The sequence below is a fragment of the Salmo salar genome, chromosome 21 (genome assembly GCF_965601325.2).
Source record: "Salmo salar chromosome 21, fSalSal1, whole genome shotgun sequence".
NCBI classification, from domain to species: Eukaryota; Metazoa; Chordata; class Actinopteri; order Salmoniformes; family Salmonidae; genus Salmo; species Salmo salar.
The window spans coordinates 57,695,001-57,715,644 of record NC_138311.1 but is presented as its reverse complement, the minus strand read 5'-3'; the positions used below and the strand labels follow the sequence as shown (position 1 = coordinate 57,715,644).

The 20,644-nt window shown below is 43.8% G+C and overlaps 1 protein-coding gene across 1 annotated transcript in view; it reads left to right on the top strand.

Annotated features, from left to right (window-relative positions):
* Positions 1-11,210, top strand: part of bmpr2b (bone morphogenetic protein receptor, type II b (serine/threonine kinase)) — a 151,392-nt gene extending 140,182 nt beyond the window's left edge. Inside the window, exon 17 of the mRNA XM_082966907.1 lies at positions 1,393-11,210. Coding sequence (XP_082823033.1) covers positions 1,393-1,649 — 257 coding nt within the window. The 3' untranslated portion in view covers positions 1,650-11,210. The remainder of the gene's footprint in view (positions 1-1,392) is intronic.
* Positions 11,211-20,644: the final 9,434 nt, after the last annotated feature.

Below are 20,644 nucleotides of genomic sequence, written 5' to 3'. Positions count from 1 at the left end.
AGGGTTGTATATCTAAGGGTTGTATACCTAAGGGTTGTATATCTAAGGGTTGTATATCTAAGGGTTGTATATCTAAGGGTTGTATACCTAAGGGTTGTATATCTAAGGGTTGTATATCTAAGGGTTGTATATCTAAGGGTTGTATACCTAAGGGTTGTATATCTAAGGGTTGTATATCTACGGGTTGTATATCTAAGGGTTGTATTTCTAAGGGTTGTATATCTGCTTGTGATCTTTTTTTTCCGCCAAGGAGTGAGGAGGGAATGTGTGCGTATTTGTGTGGTTGTGTGTTGTGTGTGTTTTGTGTGGTGTTTGTTTGTTTGTTGTGTGTGTGTGTGTGTGTGTGTGTGTGTGTGTGTGTGTGTGTGTGTGTGTGTGTGTGTGTGTGTGTGTGTGTGTGTGTGTGTGTGTGTGTGTGTGTGTGTGTGTGTGTGTGTGTTTTACACCTCTACCACCAGAGAGCAGCCTTCTCTAACTAAAGGTATTGAGCACCTTATGTTTCTGATGGAAATACAATTAAAAATAGCAGAAGGAACAGAGAGAAATCTATCTGTGTAACGAAGCCATGGTGCTACAGAACAGCAAGAGGACCTGTCCCTCCCTACAGAACAGCAGGAGGACCTGTCCCTCCCTACAGAACAGCAAGAGGACCTGTCCCTCCCTACAGAACAGCAAGAGGACCTGTCCCTCCCTACAGAACAGCAAGAGGACCTGTCCCTCCCTACAGAACAGCAAGAGGACCTGTCCCTCCCTACAGAACAGCAAGAGGACCTGTCCCTCCCTACAGAACAGCAAGAGGACCTGTCCCTCCCTACAGAACAGCAAGAGGACCTGTCCCTCCCTACAGAACAGCAAGAGGACCTGTCCCTCCCTACAGAACAGCAAGAGGACCTGTCCCTCCCTACAGAACAGCAAGAGGACCTGTCCCTCTCTACAGAACAGCAAGAGGACCTGTCCCTCCCTACAGAACAGCAAGAGGACCTGTCCCTCCCTACAGAACAGCAAGAGGACCTGTCCCTCCCTACCTTCAGGCTCTGCTCAAACCCTACACCCCAAACCCGATCACTCCATTCTGCCACCTCAGGTCTCTCGGCCCTCCCCAGCTCCCGTTTCAGCCCAGTCCAAGCTCTTCTCTGTCCTGGCACCCCAATGGTTGACCCCCCCCCCCCCATTTTCTATCTTCTTTATTAAGGAACCATTTGGTCACTAGGATTGATATGTGAGGTTCCCACCTATCTGTCTGTAGATGAATGCACACTGTCTGTAAGTCTCTCTGGATAAGAGCGTCTGATAAATGACTAACATGTAAAACAATTTAACTATCTTGATCAGTGGGGTTTTTAATTTTCTTCTCAGGTTCTAACACCTGTCTGTACGTCTCTCTTCTCCCAGGTGACGGTTCGTCGCTGGACGGCCAGGGAGGTTCAGGTGAGAAGATCAAGCGTCGTGTCAAGACTCCGTACTCCCTGAAGAGGTGGCGCCCTTCCACCTGGGTGGTCTCCACGGATACGCAGGTTGGAGAGGTAAACAACAATGGATCCTGTCGCTCCAAGTCCTCCACTGCCGTCTACCTGGTAGAGGGTGGGACTACTACAGCTACCGCCGCCATGCCCACTGACCCCTGTGACCCTGGCATGACCTGCCTGTGAACCCTGACCCCTAGAGGAGGGGGGGGGGGGGGGGCAGTGTGTTCCAGAAACGCCAGCTTCCTGGTTGCCAACTACACCCAGCTGACTACTTACCTTTATGTGGCCGGCTACTTCAACGACTTTAACAAATTGGGGTGCATCAGATGCCACCAAATGTGATTTTTATTTTATTTTTATTTTTTTAGGGCAGAATTTGTTGCTCTAACTTCCCACACCTCCATAGCTGCCATCTTTTTTTTCAGTTCGCTGGCTACATTCAATTGTTGGGAACACATTGAGGGGGGCGCGGCCCTCCTTAGGCTTCGGCCATGTCTCCAATGGCACCCTATTCCCTATATATTGCACTACTTTCGACCAGGGCCGATATGTTTGATAGGGTACGTGCGTCTATTGTGAATAGGGTGCCATTTTAGACCTGTATGGCAGCATGCTCCAGTTTCCCTGGTTTCCCTGGTTTCCCTGGTTTCCTTGGTTTCCCTGGTTTCCTTGGTTTCCCTGGTTTCCCTGGTTTCCCTGGTTTCCCTGGTTTCCTTGGTTTCCCTGGTTTCCTTGGTTTCCCTGGTTTCCCTGGTTTCCTTGGTTTCCCTGGTTTCCCTGGTTTCCTTGGTTTCCCTGGTTTCCTTGGTTTCCCTGGTTTCCCTGGTTTCCTTGGTTTCCCTGGTTTCCCTGGTTTCCTTGGTTTCCCTGGTTTCCTTGGTTTCCCTGGTTTCCTTGGTTTCCTTGGTTTCCCTGGTTTCCTTGGTTTCCCTGGTTTCCCTGGTTTCCTTGGTTTCCATGGTTTCCTTGGTTTCCCTGGTTTCCCTGGTTTCCCTGGTTTCCTTGGTTTCCCTGGTTTCCCTGGTTTCCTTGGTTTCCCTGGTTTCCCTGGTTTCCTTGGTTTCCCTGGTTTCCCTGGTTTCCCTGGTTTCCTTGGTTCAAATTCCGTCAGGAGGAGAAGAAACGATGTGACTGCAAGAGAATCAATTGTCAAGAAAGAAGCACTTATAAATTATAATATTCTTTTCTTCGCAACTTTTCTTTACTTTGAAGAACTTTTAAAACAGAATATAGATATGCAGCAACATTGGCTTTAATTGTTTCCATTATAAATGTTGTTCCACATAAATCATTGTATGTAGTATATATGGCTGTTTTTGAATTTTGAGAAGAAAAAAAAATGATGTCAATCATCTAGTGACCATGGTAACGTCATCTAGTGACCATGGTAACGACTGGTCTGAACACATTATGAGACAAGACTGATCAAGCAGGAGCAGTGGGTCTTTAAGACTGGTTTAGATGCTCATTGGTTCCCAGTAATGTTTATGCGTAGTACATTCAGTAATGTTATTTTTTTAAACATTTTATTTAACCTTTTATTTAACCAGGCAAGTCGGGTTAAGAACAAATTCTTATTTACAATGACGGCCTACACCCGGTCAAACCCGAACGACGCTGGGGCCAATTGTGCGCCGCCCTATGGGACTCCCAATCACGGCCGGATGTGATACAGCCTGGATTCGAACCAGGGACTGTAGTGCACTGAGATGCAGTGGCTTAGACCTCTGCGCCACTCGGGAGCACCCTTTCTTATGCATAGTACATTCAATAATGTTTATGTATTTGTTTTAACATCAATCTGTATATCCTACGTTTTTGCAATCAACATTTTAAATGTCCAATAGGCTTTAGCGTTGAAAGTGCTTTTTAAATCATTTTTAATGGCGTTTGTATTCTTTTTTTTGCAGCGGTTTACTTCTGTTATTATTATGACATTGTAAACAGTGCACTTATTATTATCATTAGTAGTAGCTGTCCTGCTCTCTGTCACATGTCCCTGAATGAGACAGCTGTCGATAAGGATGTGGGATATCTGCTTATAAGGACATTGGAGATATCTGCAGCTCTACAAGGACATTAGAGATATCTGCATCTGTCTACAAGGACATTGGAGATATCTGCATCTGTCTACAAGGACATTGGAGATATCTGCAGCTCTACAAGGACATGAGATATCTGCAGCTCACTACAAGGACATTGGAGATATCTGCAGCTGTCTACGAGGACATTGAAGATATCTGCAGCTCTACAAGGACATTGGAGATATCTGCAGCTCTACAAGGACATTGGAGATATCTGCAGCTGTCTACGAGGACATTGGAGATATCTGCAGCTGTCTACGAGGACATTGGAGATATCTGCAGCTCTACAAGGACATTGGAGATATGTGCAGCTCACTACAAGGACATTACAGATATCTGCATCTGTCTACGAGGACATTAGAGATATCTGCATCTGTCTACAAGGACATTAGAGATATCTGCAGCTCTACAAGGACATGAGATATCTGCATCTGTCTACAAGGACATTAGAGATATCTGCATCTGTCTACAAGGACATTAGAGATATCTGCATCTGTCTACGAGGACATTAGAGATATCTGCATCTGTCTACAAGGACATTAGAGATATCTGCAGCTGTCTACAAGGACATTAGAGATATCTGCATCTGTCTACAAGGACATTGGAGATATCTGCAGCTCTACAAGGACATTAGAGATATCTGCAGCTCTACAAGGACATTAGAGATATCTGCAGCTCTACAAGGACATTAGAGATATCTGCAGCTCTACAAGGACATTAGAGATATCTGCATCTGTCTACGAGGACATTGGAGATATCTGCATCTGTCTACGAGGACATTGGATTTTGTTATGTTACATAAAGAAATTAGCGACAGTTTAAAGTCAGTCTACTCCGACAGTTTAAAGTCAGTCTACTCCGACAGTTTAAAGTCAGTCTACTCCGACAGTTTAAAGTCAGTCTACTCCGACAGTTTAAAGTCAGTCTACTCCGACAGTTTAAGAGACTCGTCATTATTCTAAACCTTTCACTGTTCTCTCTCTCTCTCTCTCTCTACCCAGTCAATCCCCTGTCTAGCTTAATAAACCAGACCAATTCTTGGTATACAGTCAGAATCAAAGCACTGCAAAAAAAAAACTTGGAAAAGTTTCCTTACAAGCCAGAATGTTGGAATACAATGACATTTGAAATTCCTTTACCGGTTATCTATCCCGGTTTGTCCTTCAGCTGGTTGAAATATCCACGGTGGTATTATTTATCAGACTTGTTAGAGAGCTGGTAAATGCCTTTGAAAACTCTTGTGACTTGGGAACATGTACTGAACCATGAAAACACCTGCAAGACTCGGGTCAGTACGCGTCGCCTGCAGGTACTTCCTATCTTGTGCACGTGCCTTTGGGTCATGAGCAAAAAAAAAATATATAGGAATTTTGCCACACACACACACACACACACACACACACACACACACACACACACACGACACACACACACACACACACAGACACACACACACACACACACACACACACACACACACACACAGACACACACACACAGAGAGAGATGTGCATTTTGAAGTCTGTTTATTAATAAACTGCATTGTTTAGAAAAGGACCCATCAGTCAGCATTTCACCTGTTAGTCTACACCTGTTAGTCTACACCTGTTATCTACACCTGTTATCTACACCTGTTATCTACACCTGTTATCTACACCTGTTAGTCTACACCTGTTATCTACACCTGTTAGTCTACACCTGTTATCTACACCTGTTATCTACACCTGTTATCTACACCTGTTAGTCTACACCTGTTAGTCTACATCTGTTATCTACACCTGTTAGTCTACATCTGTTATCTACACCTGTTAGTCTACATCTGTTATCTACACCTGTTAGTCTACACCTGTTAGTCTACACCTGTTAGTCTACATCTGTTATCTACACCTGTTAGTCTACACCTGTTATCTACACCTGTTATCTACACCTGTTAGTCTACACCTGTTATCTACACCTGTTAGTCTACACCTGTTATCTACACCTGTTAGTCTACACCTGTTATCTACACCTGTTAGTCTACACCTGTTATCTACACCTGTTATCTACACCTGTTATCTACACCTGTTATCTACACCTGTTAGTCTACACCTGTTAGTCTACATCTGTTATCTACACCTGTTAGTCTACATCTGTTATCTACACCTGTTAGTCTACACCTGTTATCTACACCTGTTATCTACACCTGTTAGTCTACACCTGTTATCTACACCTGTTAGTCTACACCTGTTATCTACACCTGTTAGTCTACACCTGTTAGTCTACACCTGTTATCTACACCTGTTATCTACACCTGTTATCTACACCTGTTATCTACACCTGTTAGTCTACACCTGTTAGTCTACACCTGTTATCTACACCTGTTATCTACACCTGTTAGTCTACACCTGTTATCTACACCTATTAGTCTACATCTGTTATCTACACCTGTTAGTCTACACCTGTTATCTACACCTGTTATCTACACCTGTTAGTCTACACCTGTTATCTACACCTGTTAGTCTACACCTGTTATCTACACCTGTTAGTCTACACCTGTTATCTACACCTGTTATCTACACCTGTTAGTCTACACCTGTTATCTACACCTGTTAGTCTACACCTGTTATCTACACCTGTTATCTACACCTGTTAGTCTACACCTGTTATCTACACCTGTTATCGACACCTGTTAGTCTACACCTGTTATCTACACCTGTTATCTTCACCTGTTATCTACACCTGTTATCTACACCTGTTATCTACACCTGTTATCTACACCTCTTAGTCTACACCTGTTATCTACACCTGTTATCTACACCTGTTAGTCTACACCTGTTATCTACACCTATTAGTCTACATCTGTTATCTACACCTGTTAGTCTACATCTGTTATCTACACCTGTTATCTACACCTGTTATCTACACCTCTTAGTCTACACCTGTTATCTACACCTGTTATCTACACCTGTTAGTCTACACCTGTTATCTACACCTGTTATCTACACCTGTTAGTCTACACCTGTTATCTACACCTGTTATCTACACCTGTTATCTACACCTGTTATCTACACCTGTTAGTCTACACCTGTTAGTCTACATCTGTTATCTACACCTGTTAGTCTACACCTGTTATCTACACCTGTTATCTACAAAAAGACCTAATAACACTGGATTGATTCGATAACTGTGGATATTTTGTCTTAGATTTCACCCAGCTGAAGGACCAACCCTATGGACAATCTGCAGATTAAGTTCAAATATAATTGTATTAAACATTCTTGACTGACAAGGGATGTTCAGGGTTTTTTTTTTCCTTATGTAAATGTGCATAGCTGTGCTGTACGTAGACACTCAGTCCTCTGCTCTATATTCACCATGCTCTAGTCTAGTCTACTGGAGGAGGGTTAACAGACAGTCAATCCTCTACTCTATATTCACCATGCTCTAGTCTAGTCTACTGGAGGAGGGTTAACAGACAGTCAGTCCTCTACTCTATATTCACCATGCTCTAGTCTACTGGAGGAGGGTTAACAGTCAGTCCTCTACTCTATATTCACCATGCTCTAGTCTAGTCTAGACTACTGGAGGAGGGTTAACAGACAGTCCTCTACTCTATATTCACCATGCTCTAGTCTAGTCTACTGGAGGAGGGTTAACAGTCAGTCCTCTACTCTATATTCACCATGCTCTAGTCTAGACTACTGGAGGAGGGTTAACAGTCAGTCCTCTACTCTATATTCACCATGCTCTAGTCTAGACTACTGGAGGAGGGTTAACAGACAGTCAGTCCTCTACTCTATATTCACCATGCTCTAGTCTAGTCTACTGGAGGAGGGTTAACAGACAGTCAGTCCTCTACTCTATATTCACCATGCTCTAGTCTAGACTACTGGAGGAGGGTTAACAGTCAGTCCTCTGCTCTATATTCACCATGCTCTAGTCTAGTCTAGACTACTGGAGGGTTAACAGTCAGTCCTCTGCTCTATATTCACCATGCTCTAGTCTAGTCTAGACTACTGGAGGGTTAACAGTCAGTCCTCTACTCTATATTCACCATGCTCTAGTCTAGTCTACTGGAGGAGGGTTAACAGACAGTCCTCTGCTCTATATTCACCATGCTCTAGTCTAGTCTAGACTACTGGAGGAGGGTTAACAGACAGTCAGTCCTCTACTCTATATTCACCATGCTCTAGTCTAGTCTACTGGAGGAGGGTTAACAGTCAGTCCTCGACTCTATATTCACCATGCTCTAGTCTAGTCTAGTGGAGGAGGGTTAACAGACAGTCCTCTACTCTATATTCACCATGCTCTAGTCTAGACTACTGGAGGAGTGTTAACAGACAGTCAGTCCTCTACTCTATATTCACCATGCTCTAGTCTAGACTACTGGAGGAGGGTTAACAGTCAGTCAATCCTCTACTCTATATTCACCATGCTCTAGTCTAGACTACTGGAGGAGGGTTAACAGACAGTCAGTCCTCTACTCTATATTCACCATGCTCTAGTCTAGTCTAGACTACTGGAGGAGGGTTAACAGTCAGTCCTCTGCTCTATATTCACCATGCTCTAGTCTAGACTACTGGAGGAGGGTTAACAGTCAGTCCTCTACTCTATATTCACCATGCTCTAGTCTAGTCTACTGGAGGAGGGTTAACAGACAGTCCTCTGCTCTATATTCACCATGCTCTAGTCTAGTCTACTGGAGGAGGGTTAACAGACAGTCAGTCCTCTACTCTATATTCACCATGCTCTAGTCTAGTCTACTGGAGGAGGGTTAACAGTCAGTCAGTCCTCTACTCTATATTCACCATGCTCTAGTCTAGACTACTGGAGGAGGGTTAACAGACAGTCAGTCCTCTACTCTATATTCACCATGCTCTAGTCTAGACTACTGGAGGAGGGTTAACAGTCAGTCCTCGACTCTATATTCACCATGCTCTAGTCTAGTCTACTGGAGGAGGGTTAACAGACAGTCCTCTGCTCTATATTCACCATGCTCTAGTCTAGTCTAGACTACTGGAGGAGGGTTAACAGACAGTCAGTCCTCTACTCTATATTCACCATGCTCTAGTCTAGTCTACTGGAGGAGGGTTAACAGTCAGTCCTCTACTCTATATTCACCATGCTCTAGTCTAGTCTAGACTACTGGAGGAGGGTTAACAGACAGTCCTCTACTCTATATTCACCATGCTCTAGTCTAGACTACTGGAGGAGGGTTAACAGTCAGTCCTCTACTCTATATTCACCATGCTCTAGTCTAGACTACTGGAGGAGGGTTAACAGACAGTCAGTCCTCTACTCTATATTCACCATGCTCTAGTCTAGTCTACTGGAGGAGGGTTAACAGACAGTCAGTCCTCTGCTCTATATTCACCATGCTCTAGTCTAGTCTAGTGGAGGAGGGTTAACAGACAGTCCTCTACTCTATATTCACCATGCTCTAGTCTAGACTACTGGAGGAGTGTTAACAGACAGTCAGTCCTCTACTCTATATTCACCATGCTCTAGTCTAGACTACTGGAGGGTTAACAGTCAGTCCTCTGCTCTATATTCACCATGCTCTAGTCTAGTCTAGACTACTGGAGGAGGGTTAACAGTCAGTCCTCTGCTCTATATTCACCATGCTCTAGTCTAGACTACTGGAGGAGGGTTAACAGTCAGTCCTCTACTCTATATTCACCATGCTCTAGTCTAGACTACTGGAGGAGGGTTAACAGACAGTCAGTCCTCTACTCTATATTCACCATGCTCTAGTCTAGTCTACTGGAGGAGGGTTAACAGACAGTCAGCCCTCTGCTCTATATTCACCATGCTCTAGTCTAGACTACTGGAGGAGGGTTAACAGACAGTCAGTCCTCTACTCTATATTCACCATGCTCTAGTCTAGTCTAGACTACTGGAGGAGGGTTAACAGTCAGTCCTCTACTCTATATTCACCATGCTCTAGTCTAGACTACTGGAGGAGGGTTAACAGACAGTCAGTCCTCTACTCTATATTCACCATGCTCTAGTCTAGTCTAGACTACTGGAGGAGGGTTAACAGTCAGTCCTCTGCTCTATATTCACCATGCTCTAGTCTAGTCTACTGGAGGAGGGTTAACAGACAGTCAGTCCTCTGCTCTATATTCACCATGCTCTAGTCTAGACTACTGGAGGAGGGTTAACAGACAGTCAGTCCTCTACTCTATATTCACCATGCTCTAGTCTAGACTACTGGAGGAGGGTTAACAGTCAGTCCTCGACTCTATATTCACCATGCTCTAGTCTAGACTACTGGAGGAGGGTTAACAGTCAGTCCTCTACTCTATATTCACCATGCTCTAGTCTAGTCTACTGGAGGAGGGTTAACAGTCAGTCCTCTACTCTATATTCACCATGCTCTAGTCTAGTCTACTGGAGGAGGGTTAACAGACAGTCAGTCCTCTACTCTATATTCACCATGCTCTAGTCTAGACTACTGGAGGAGGGTTAACAGACAGTCCTCTACTCTATATTCACCATGCTCTAGTCTAGTCTACTGGAGGAGGGTTAACAGTCAGTCCTCTGCTCTATATTCACCATGCTCTAGTCTAGTCTAATGGAGGAGGGTTAACAGTCAGTCAATCCTCTACTCTATATTCACCATGCTCTAGTCTAGTCTACTGGAGGAGGGTTAACAGTCAGTCCTCTACTCTATATTCACCATGCTCTAGTCTAGTCTACTGGAGGAGGGTTAACAAACAGTCAGTCCTCTGCTCTATATTCACCATGCTCTAGTCTAGACTACTGGAGGAGGGTTAACAGTCAGTCCTCTACTCTATATTCACCATGCTCTAGTCTAGTCTACTGGAGGAGGGTTAACAGTCAGTCCTCTACTCTATATTCACCATGCTCTAGTCTAGTCTAGACTACTGGAGGAGGGTTAACAGTCAGTCAGTCCTCTACTCTATATTCACCATGCTCTAGTCTAGTCTAGACTACTGGAGGAGGGTTAACAGACAGTCAGTCCTCTGCTCTATATTCACCATGCTCTAGTCTAGTCTACTGGAGGAGGGTTAACAGTCAGTCCTCTACTCTATATTCACCATGCTCTAGTCTAGTCTACTGGAGGAGGGTTAACAGACAGTCCTCTGCTCTATATTCACCATGCTCTAGTCTAGTCTAGACTACTGGAGGAGGGTTAACAGTCAGTCAGTCCTCTACTCTATATTCACCATGCTCTAGTCTAGACTACTGGAGGAGGGTTAACAGTCAGTCCTCTACTCTATATTCACCATGCTCTAGTCTAGTCTACTGGAGGAGGGTTAACAGACAGTCAGTCCTCTGCTCTATATTCACCATGCTCTAGTCTAGACTACTGGAGGAGGGTTAACAGACAGTCCTCTGCTCTATATTCACCATGCTCTAGTCTAGACTACTGGAGGAGGGTTAACAGTCAGTCCTCTACTCTATATTCACCATGCTCTAGTCTAGACTACTGGAGGAGTGTTACTAGACAAATTGGACACGTCAGCTGGCTAGTGGATTGGGTAACGTCATTCTATCCCACATTCCATTTCAGCTGAGCCATGAACAGAACTGTAAATTACTACAAATTTATAGCTACGTAAACCTACATGCTACCCACCAACATATCTGAAACGTATAACATGTAGCCTACCCTACAATAAACTGTTAACTTTGGAAAGTTTTATCCAATCTACCTATTGTTAAATGTGTTTTTGCTTTGGAGAGGAGAGAGTTCTCTGAATGTTCTATTCAAATGTTACGGTAAACATTCTCCACTTTTTGATGTGTCAGGGTTCTGTTCTCTTGATGTGTCAGGGTTCTCTTCTCTTGATGTGTCAGGGTTCTGTTCTCTTGACGTGTCAGGGTTCTGTTCTCTTGATGTGTCAGGGTTCTGTTCTCTTGATGTGTCAGGGTTCTGTTCTCTTGATGTGTCAGGGTTCTGTTCTCTTGATGTGTCAGGGTTCTGTTCTCTTGACGTGTCAGGGTTCTGTTCTCTTGATGTGTCAGGGTTCTGTTCTCTTGATGTGTCAGGGTTCTGTTCTCTTGATGTGTCAGGGTTCTGTTCTCTTGATGTGTCAGGGTTCTGTTCTCTTGATGTGTCAGGGTTCTGTTCTCTTGATGTGTCAGGGTTCTGTTCTCTTGATGTGTCAGGGTTCTGTTCTCTTGATGTGTCAGGGTTCTGTTCTCTTGATGTGTCAGGGTTCTGTTCTCTTGATGTGTCAGGGTTCTGTTCTCTTGACGTGTCAGGGTTCTGTTCTCTTGATGTGTCAGGGTTCTCTTGATGTGTCAGGGTTCTGTTCTCTTGACGTGTCAGGGTTCTGTTCTCTTGACGTGTCAGGGTTCTGTTCTCTTGATGTGTCAGGGTTCTCCTCTCTTGATGTGTCAGGGTTCTGTTCTCTTGATGTGTCAGGGTTCTGTTCTGTTGATGTGTCAGAGTTCTGTTCTCTTGACGTGTCAGGGTTCTGTTCTCTTGATGTGTCAGGGTTCTGTTCTCTTGATGTGTCAGGGTTCTGTTCTCTTGATGTGTCAGGGTTCTCCTCTCTTGATGTGTCAGGGTTCTGTTCTCTTGACGTGTCAGGGTTCTGTTCTCTTGATGTGTCAGGGTTCTGTTCTCTTGATGTGTCAGGGTTCTGTTCTCTTGATGTGTCAGGGTTCTGTTCTCTTGATGTGTCAGGGTTCTGTTCTCTTGACGTGTCAGGGTTCTGTTCTCTTGATGTGTCAGGGTTCTGTTCTCTTGATGTGTCAGGGTTCTGTTCTCTTGACGTGTCAGGGTTCTGTTCTCTTGACGTGTCAGGGTTCTGTTCTCTTGATGTGTCAGGGTTCTCCTCTCTTGATGTGTCAGGGTTCTGTTCTCTTGATGTGTCAGGGTTCTGTTCTGTTGATGTGTCAGAGTTCTGTTCTCTTGACGTGTCAGGGTTCTGTTCTCTTGATGTGTCAGGGTTCTGTTCTCTTGATGTGTCAGGGTTCTGTTCTCTTGACGTGTCAGGGTTCTGTTCTCTTGATGTGTCAGGGTTCTGTTCTCTTGACGTGTCAGGGTTCTGTTCTCTTGATGTGTCAGGGTTCTGTTCTCTTGATGTGTCAGGGTTCTGTTCTCTTGACGTGTCAGGGTTCTGTTCTCTTGATGTGTCAGGGTTCTCCTCTCTTGATGTGTCAGGGTTCTGTTCTCTTGATGTGTCAGGGTTCTGTTCTGTTGATGTGTCAGAGTTCTGTTCTCTTGACGTGTCAGGGTTCTGTTCTCTTGATGTGTCAGGGTTCTGTTCTCTTGATGTGTCAGGGTTCTCTTCTCTTGATGTGTCAGGGTTCTGTTCTGTTGATGTGTCAGAGTTCTGTTCTCTTGACGTGTCAGGGTTCTGTTCTCTTGATGTGTCAGGGTTCTGTTCTCTTGATGTGTCAGGGTTCTGTTCTCTTGACGTGTCAGGGTTCTGTTCTCTTGATGTGTCAGGGTTCTGTTCTCTTGATGTGTCAGGGTTCTGTTCTCTTGACGTGTCAGGGTTCTCTTGATGTGTCAGAGTTCTGTTCTCTTGATGTGTCAGGGTTCTGTTCTCTTGAAGATTGATGTTGGAGACGACAACTAAAGCCAAATCCCAAGTATTTTTTAATTTTTTTAATTTTTTTGTTACATTTTCAACAATACTACGATGTAAAATCAATCAAAATGTTTCTCTTCTGTTGACATTTGTGAGCACCTGTTTCTCCTCGTCTGGTATATAGCTGCCTAAATCCCATTGTTTTATTCCATTGAGGACTACCCCCCACAGTGGGCCGCAAGTGTTTTATGTTCACGTCAACTCTAGTGTTATTGTGTTTCCAGCACTGGGGTAAATCCTCATTGGCAATGCGACACTAATGTGTTTATGTATTATAGACTCACCTCTTTGGTGTAAGTAATTGTGTGTATATAGATAGTGCAGTTACTTAGATAATACTATACATACTGCAACATACAAGTGTCTTCAGAAAAAAATTCATACCCCTTGACTTATTCCACATTTTGTTTTACAGTCTGAATTCAAAATTGATTAAATATTGATTTTAATAATATTGATTAAATATTCACCAATCGACACACCTCATAATGACAAATTGAAAACGTGTTTTTTTTAAATGTTTGCAAATACTGACTAGAATACTTTGTAGAAACAATGATTACACCTGTGAGTCTTTCTGGGTAATTCTCTAAGAGCTTTGCACACCTGGATTGTACAATATTTGCCCATTTATTCTTTTTACAATTTTTCAAGCTCTGTCAAGTTGATTGTTGATCATTGTTAGACAATAATGTTGAGGTCTTGCCATGGATTTTCAAGCTGATTTAAGTCAAAACTGTAAATAGGCCACTCGGGGACATTCAATGTCATCTTGGTAAGCAACTCCAGTGTAGATTTAGCCTTGTGTTTTAGGTTATTGTCCTGCTGAAAGGTGAATTCATTTCCCCAGTGTCTATTGAAACACAGACTGAACCAGGTTTTCCTCTATACCGTTTAATTTTTTCTTAAAGACTCCCTAGTCCTTACCAATGACAAGCATACCCATAACATGATGCAGCCACCGCCATGCTTGAAAATATGAAGTGGTACTGAGTGATGTGTTGTGTTGGATTTGCCCCAAACAAAACACTTTGTATTCAGGACAAAAAGTGAATTTCTTTGCCATAATGTTTTCAGTATTACTTATAACTGTTTTAAATTCACCAATGGCCTCATGGTGAAAACCCTGAGCGGTTTCCTTCCTCTCCGGCAACTGAGTTAGGAAGGACGCCTGTATCTTTGTAGTGACTGGGTGTATTGATACACCATCCAAAGCCTAATTATAACTTCACCTTGCTCAAAGGGATATTAAACATTTTACCCATCTACCAATCGGTGCCCTTCTTTGCGAGGCATTGGAAAACCTCCCTGGTCTTTGTGGTTGAATCTGTGTTTGAAATTCCCTGCTGGACTGAGGGACCTTCCAGATAATTGTATGTGTGGGGTACAGAGACGAGGTAGTCATTCAAACATAATGTTAAACACTGTTATTGAACACGGGATGAGTCCATGCAACTTATTATGCCATTTGTTAAGGAGATATTTACTCTTAAACTTATTTATGCTTGCCATAAAGGGGTTATATACTTGTTTACTTATTCAAGATATTTCAGTTTAAAATGTTTTATTAATTTACAAAAAAAATCTACTTACAAAATTCCACTTTGACATTATGGGATATTGTGTGTAGATCTCAATTTAATAAATGTTCATTTTAAATTCAGGCTGTAAACCATTTTTAAATTCAGGCTGTAAACCATTTTTAAATTCAGGCTGTAAACCATTTTTAAATTCAGGCTGTAAACCATTTTTAAATTCAGGCTGTAAACCATTTTTAAATTCAGGCTGTAAACCATTTTTAAATTCAAGCTGTAAGAACACAATGTGGAAGAGAAGGGTGTGAAGACTTTCTGAAAGCCACTGTACATACAACCATTGCTATGGGACCAAGAACATTGCTGCAGTACTGTGATGTTTTTTTTTAGCACAGTTATTTATACTGTATCACTGTGTATATATATATATATATATATATATATATATATATATATATATATATATATACGCCACTCAGAAAGCATGCAGGATATTATTAAGTTTGTTACGGTAAGATCATAAATGAACCGTATGAAATAAAGATGAGAGGAATATTAAACAGGGATTTTACTACTGAGGAAGTAATGTGGTTGTATGACTAATTTGGACAAGGACTGCCTAGATATATACATTATTCGTCACTGACTCCGTCCAATCTTCATCCCATATTAAGTATGCTATTATGGATCCTCCCTTTTTCTACCCTACTCAGTGATATTCTGATATAACAATGTCATATTTAAGTCAGGAACTATTGACTGACGCAGACTGACTATCCTAAGGCTTTGTGAACTTTTGAGTGCTGTACTTTTTAATATGCATTAAAAAAAAAACAAGGTTACTTTACAATACATGACACTACTGTATCCATCACTAAAATCCATTCACAACGACAACAACGACAACAAGTGAAAAGAAAAATGACTTGAAACGGGATTGAAGAGCGGGTCCAGGGTGTTTGTCGAATGTGTTGTTGTGGTTTTAGTGAACTGTTTGTCAAATGGCATCCTACTCCTCATACTGTATAGTGCACTACTTTTGACCAGGGCCCATAGAACTCAGGGCCCATAGAGCTCAGGGCCCATAGAACTCAGGGCCCATAGAACTCAGGGCCCACAGAACTCAGGGCCCATAGAGCTCAGGGCCCATAGAACTCAGGGCCCATAGAGCTCAGAGCCCATAGAGCTCAGGGGCCATAGAACTCAGGGCCCATAGAACTCAGGGCCCATAGAGCTCAGGGCCCATAGAGCTCAGGGCCCATAGAGCTCAGGGCCATAGAACTCAGGGCCCATAGAGCTCAGGGCCCATAGAGCTCAGGGCCCATAGAGCTCAGGGCCCATAGGGGTTAGGGCCCATAGGGGTTAGGGCCCATAGAGCTCAGGGCCCATAGAGCTTAGGGCCATAGGGGTTAGGGCCCATAGAGCTCAGGGCCCATAGAGCTCAGGGCCCATAGGGTTCAGGTCAAAAGTAGTGCACTACATGGGGAATAAGTATGGTGCCATTTGGGGGACACAATTCATGTTGAAGTAGATGGTTTCCTTCAGAGCTCTGGCCCTGTATCTCTGCTTAGCCCTAAAAGCGACTCTGTTTTCTATTGAAGTTTGTAAAATAAGCGCTTTGAAATAAAAGAACAAATGATATCTCATACTCTAGCCTGCTCTGAAAATGTTTAAAAATGCAATTTCGATGAAAGAAAGCTTGCATTACATTACTCCGTTGATTAAAGATGATATTACTGAGAATAGATTTGTTCATGTCAATTGACTTCTTTACTTCGATTGTTTCCCAAATGGCACTCTATTCTCTTCATAGCGCACTACTTTTGACTAGAGCACTATGGACCCCGGTCAAAAGTAGTGCACTTTGTAGGGAATAGGGTGCCATTTGGGTTGCTCAATGAATAAGCCTTGTGTTTTGATTGTGTAACTGAAGGTCAGGGCTGTAGTTGATTCCTGCACTAGTAGACCTCATCCTACCATCATCCTACACTAGTAGACCTCATCCTACCCTCATCCTGCACTAGTAGACCTCATCCTACCCTCATCCTGCACTAGTAGACCTCATCCTACACTAGTAGACCTCATCCTACCCTCATCCTACACTAGTAGACCTCATCCTACACTAGTAGACCTCATCCTACCCTCATCCTGCACTAGTAGACCTCATCCTACCCTCATCCTACACTAGTAGACCTCATCCTACACTAGTAGACCTCATCCTGCACTAGTAGACCTCATCCTACCCTCATCCTACACTAGTAGACCTCATCCTACCCTCATCCTACACTAGTAGACCTCATCCTACACTAGTAGACCTCATCCTACACTAGTAGACCTCATCCTGCACTAGTAGACCTCATTCTACCCTCATCCTACACTAGTAGACCTCATCCTACCCTCATCCTACACTAGTAGACCTCATCCTACCCTCATGCTACACTAGTAGACATCCTGCACTAGTAGACCTCAATCTACCCTCATCCTACACTAGTAGACCTCATCCTACACTAGTAGACCTCATCCTGCACTAGTAGACCTCATCCTACCCTCATCCTACACTAGTAGACCTCATCCTACCCTCATCCTACACTAGTAGACCTCATCCTACACTAGTAGACCTCATCCTACACTAGTAAACCTCAACCTACCCTCATACTACACTAGTAGACCTCATCCTACACTAGTAGACCTCATCCTGCATTAGTAGACCTCATCCTACACTAGTAGACCTCATCCTACACTAGTAGACCTCATCCTGCAGTAGTAGACCTCATACTACCCTCATCCTACACTAGTAGACCTCATCCTGCCCTAGTAGACCTCATCCTACCCTAGTAGACCTCATCCTACCCTCATCCTGCACTAGTAGACCTCATCCTGCACTAGTAGACCTCATCCTACCCTCATCCTGCACTAGTAGACCTCATCCTACCCTCATCCTACACTAGTAGACCTCATCCTACACTAGTAGACCTCATCCTACACTAGTAAACCTCAACCTACCCTCATCCTACACTAGTAGACCTCATCCTGCACTAGTAGACCTCATCCTGCACTAGTAGACCTCATCCTGCACTAGTAGACCTCATCCTGCCCTAGTAGACCTCATCCTACCCTAGTAGACCTCATCCTACCCTCATCCTGCACTAGTAGACCTCATCCTGCACTAGTAGACCTCATCCTACCCTCATCCTGCACTAGTAGACCTCATCCTACCCTCATCCTACACTAGTAGACCTCATCCTACACTAGTAGACCTCATCCTACCCTCATCCTACACTAGTAGACCTCATCCTGCACAAGTAGACCTCATCCTACACTAGTAGACCTCATTCTGCCCTAGTAGACCTCATCCTGCACTAGTAGACCTCATCCTGCACTAGTAGACCTCATTCTACCCTCATCCTGCACTAGTAGACCTCATTCTACCCTCATCCTGCACTAGTAGACCTCATCCTGCACTAGTAGACCTCATCCTGCACTAGTAGACCTCATCCTACACTAGTAGACCTCATCCTACCCTAGTAGACCTCATCCTACACTAGTAGACCTCATCCTACCCTAGTAGACCTCATCCTACCCTCATCCTACACTAGTAGACCTCATCCTACACTAGTAGACCTCATTCTACCCTCATCCTACACTAGTAGACCTCATTCTGCACTAGTAGACCTCATTCTGCACTAGTAGACCTCATCCTGCATGATGTGGGCCTCATGTACAGCTGTACCAAGGCTATATTTTTGGAATTATAAGATTCTCAGCCAAACAGAACTGCAACAACAAAGGTGTTTTTAAATCCGTAAAATGTTTCCACTATGAGTATCTCAAAAATGTTAAAATGTTTCAGATTTGTTGTGACACAGTTTTAGGTAAATTATTTGTCAATTTTACGTTCTTCCCTCTGGTGTAGCTGGTCTGAGGAGGAGACGTAAATGCCTGGGCCTAAACACACCAGGTAATACTGATGGAAGGGGAAGAAATGTGGGGTGTAATGAGCGGAAATGACCAGACCACAACGTTAGCCCTCAGGGGATGTTTAGTAAAGTAATTAAATATACAATATAAAAACACCCATAAAGAATCAGTAAGAAAACAACCACAAACAGGGAAGGTAAGAGAAGGGAAGGTAAGAGAAGGGAAGAGAAGGGAAGGGAAGGGAAGGGAAGGGAAGGTAAGAGAAGGGAAGGTAAGAGAAGGGAAGGTAAGAGAAGGGAAGGTAAGAGAAGGGAAGGTAAGAGAAGGGAAGGTAAGAGAAGGTAAGAGGGAAGGTAAGAGAAGGGAAGGTAAGAGAAGGTAAGAGAAGGGAAGGTAAGAGAAGGGAAGGTAAGAGAAGGGAAGGTAAGAGAAGAGAAGGGAAGGTAAGAGAAGGGAAAGTAATGAAAATAAACAAAAAGGTCCCTCGTCTTCTACACACCTAATCCTTCCTAACACACTCTAAACCCCTAACCCACTGTCCTACCTGGTTCCTAATCCTTCCTAACACACTCTAAACCCTAACCCACTGTCCTACCTGGTTCCTAATCCTTCCTAACACACTCTAAACCCCTAACCCACTGTCCTACCTGGTTCCTAATCCTTCCTAACACACTCTAAACCCCTAACCCACTGTCCTACCTGGTTCCTAATCCTTCCTAACACACTCTAAACCCCCTAACCCACTGTCCTACCTGGTTCCTAATCCTTCCTAACACACTCTAAACCCCTAACCCACTGTCCTACCTGGTTCCTAATCCTTCCTAACACACTCTAAACCCCTAACCCACTGTCCTACCTGGTTCCTAATCCTTCCTAACACACTCTAAACCCCTAACCCACTGTCCTACCTGGTTCCTAATCCTTCCTAACACACTCTAAACCCCCTAACCCACTGTCCTACCTGGTTCCTAATCCTTCCTAACACACTCTAAACCCCTAACCCACTGTCCTACCTGGTTCCTAATCCTTCCTAACACACTCTAAAACCCCTAACCCACTGTCCTACCTGGTTCCTAATCCTTCCTAACACACTCTAAACCCTAACCCACTGTCCTACCTGGTTCCTAATCCTTCCTAACACACTCTAAAACCCCCTAACCCACTGTCCTACCTGGTTCCTAATCCTTCCTAACACACTCTAAACCCTAACCCACTGTCCTACCTGGTTCCTAATCCTTCCTAACACACTCTAAACCCCTAACCCACTGTCCTACCTGGTTCCTAATCCTTCCTAACACACTCTAAACCCCCTAACCCACTGTCCTACCTGGTTCCTAATCCTTCCTAACACACTCTAAACCCCTAACCCACTGTCCTACCTGGTTCCTAATCCTTCCTAACACACTCTAAACCCCTAACCCACTGTCCTACCTGGTTCCTAATCCTTCCTAACACACTCTAAACCCCCTAACCCACTGTCCTACCTGGTTCCTAATCCTTCCTAACACACTCTAAACCCCCTAACCCACTGTCCTACCTGGTTCCTAATCCTTCCTAACACACTCTAAAACCCCTAACCCACTGTCCTACCTGGTTCCTAATCCTTCCTAACACACTCTAAACCCCTAACCCACTGTCCTACCTGGTTCCTAATCCTTCCTAACACACTCTAAAACCCCTAACCCACTGTCCTACCTGGTTCCTAATCCTTCCTAACACACTCTAAACCCCCTAACCCACTGTCCTACCTGGTTCCTAATCCTTCCTAACACACTCTAAACCCTAACCCACTGTCCTACCTGGTTCCTAATCCTTCCTAACACACTCTAAAACCCCTAACCCACTGTCCTACCTGGTTCCTAATCCTTCCTAACACACTCTAAACCCCTAACCCACTGTCCTACCTGGTTCCTAATCCTTCCTAACACACTCTAAACCCCCTAACCCACTGTCCTACCTGGTTCCTAATCCTTCCTAACACACTCTAAAACCCCTAACCCACTGTCCTACCTGGTTCCTAATCCTTCCTAACACACTCTAAACCCTAACCCACTGTCCTACCTGGTTCCTAATCCTTCCTAACACAC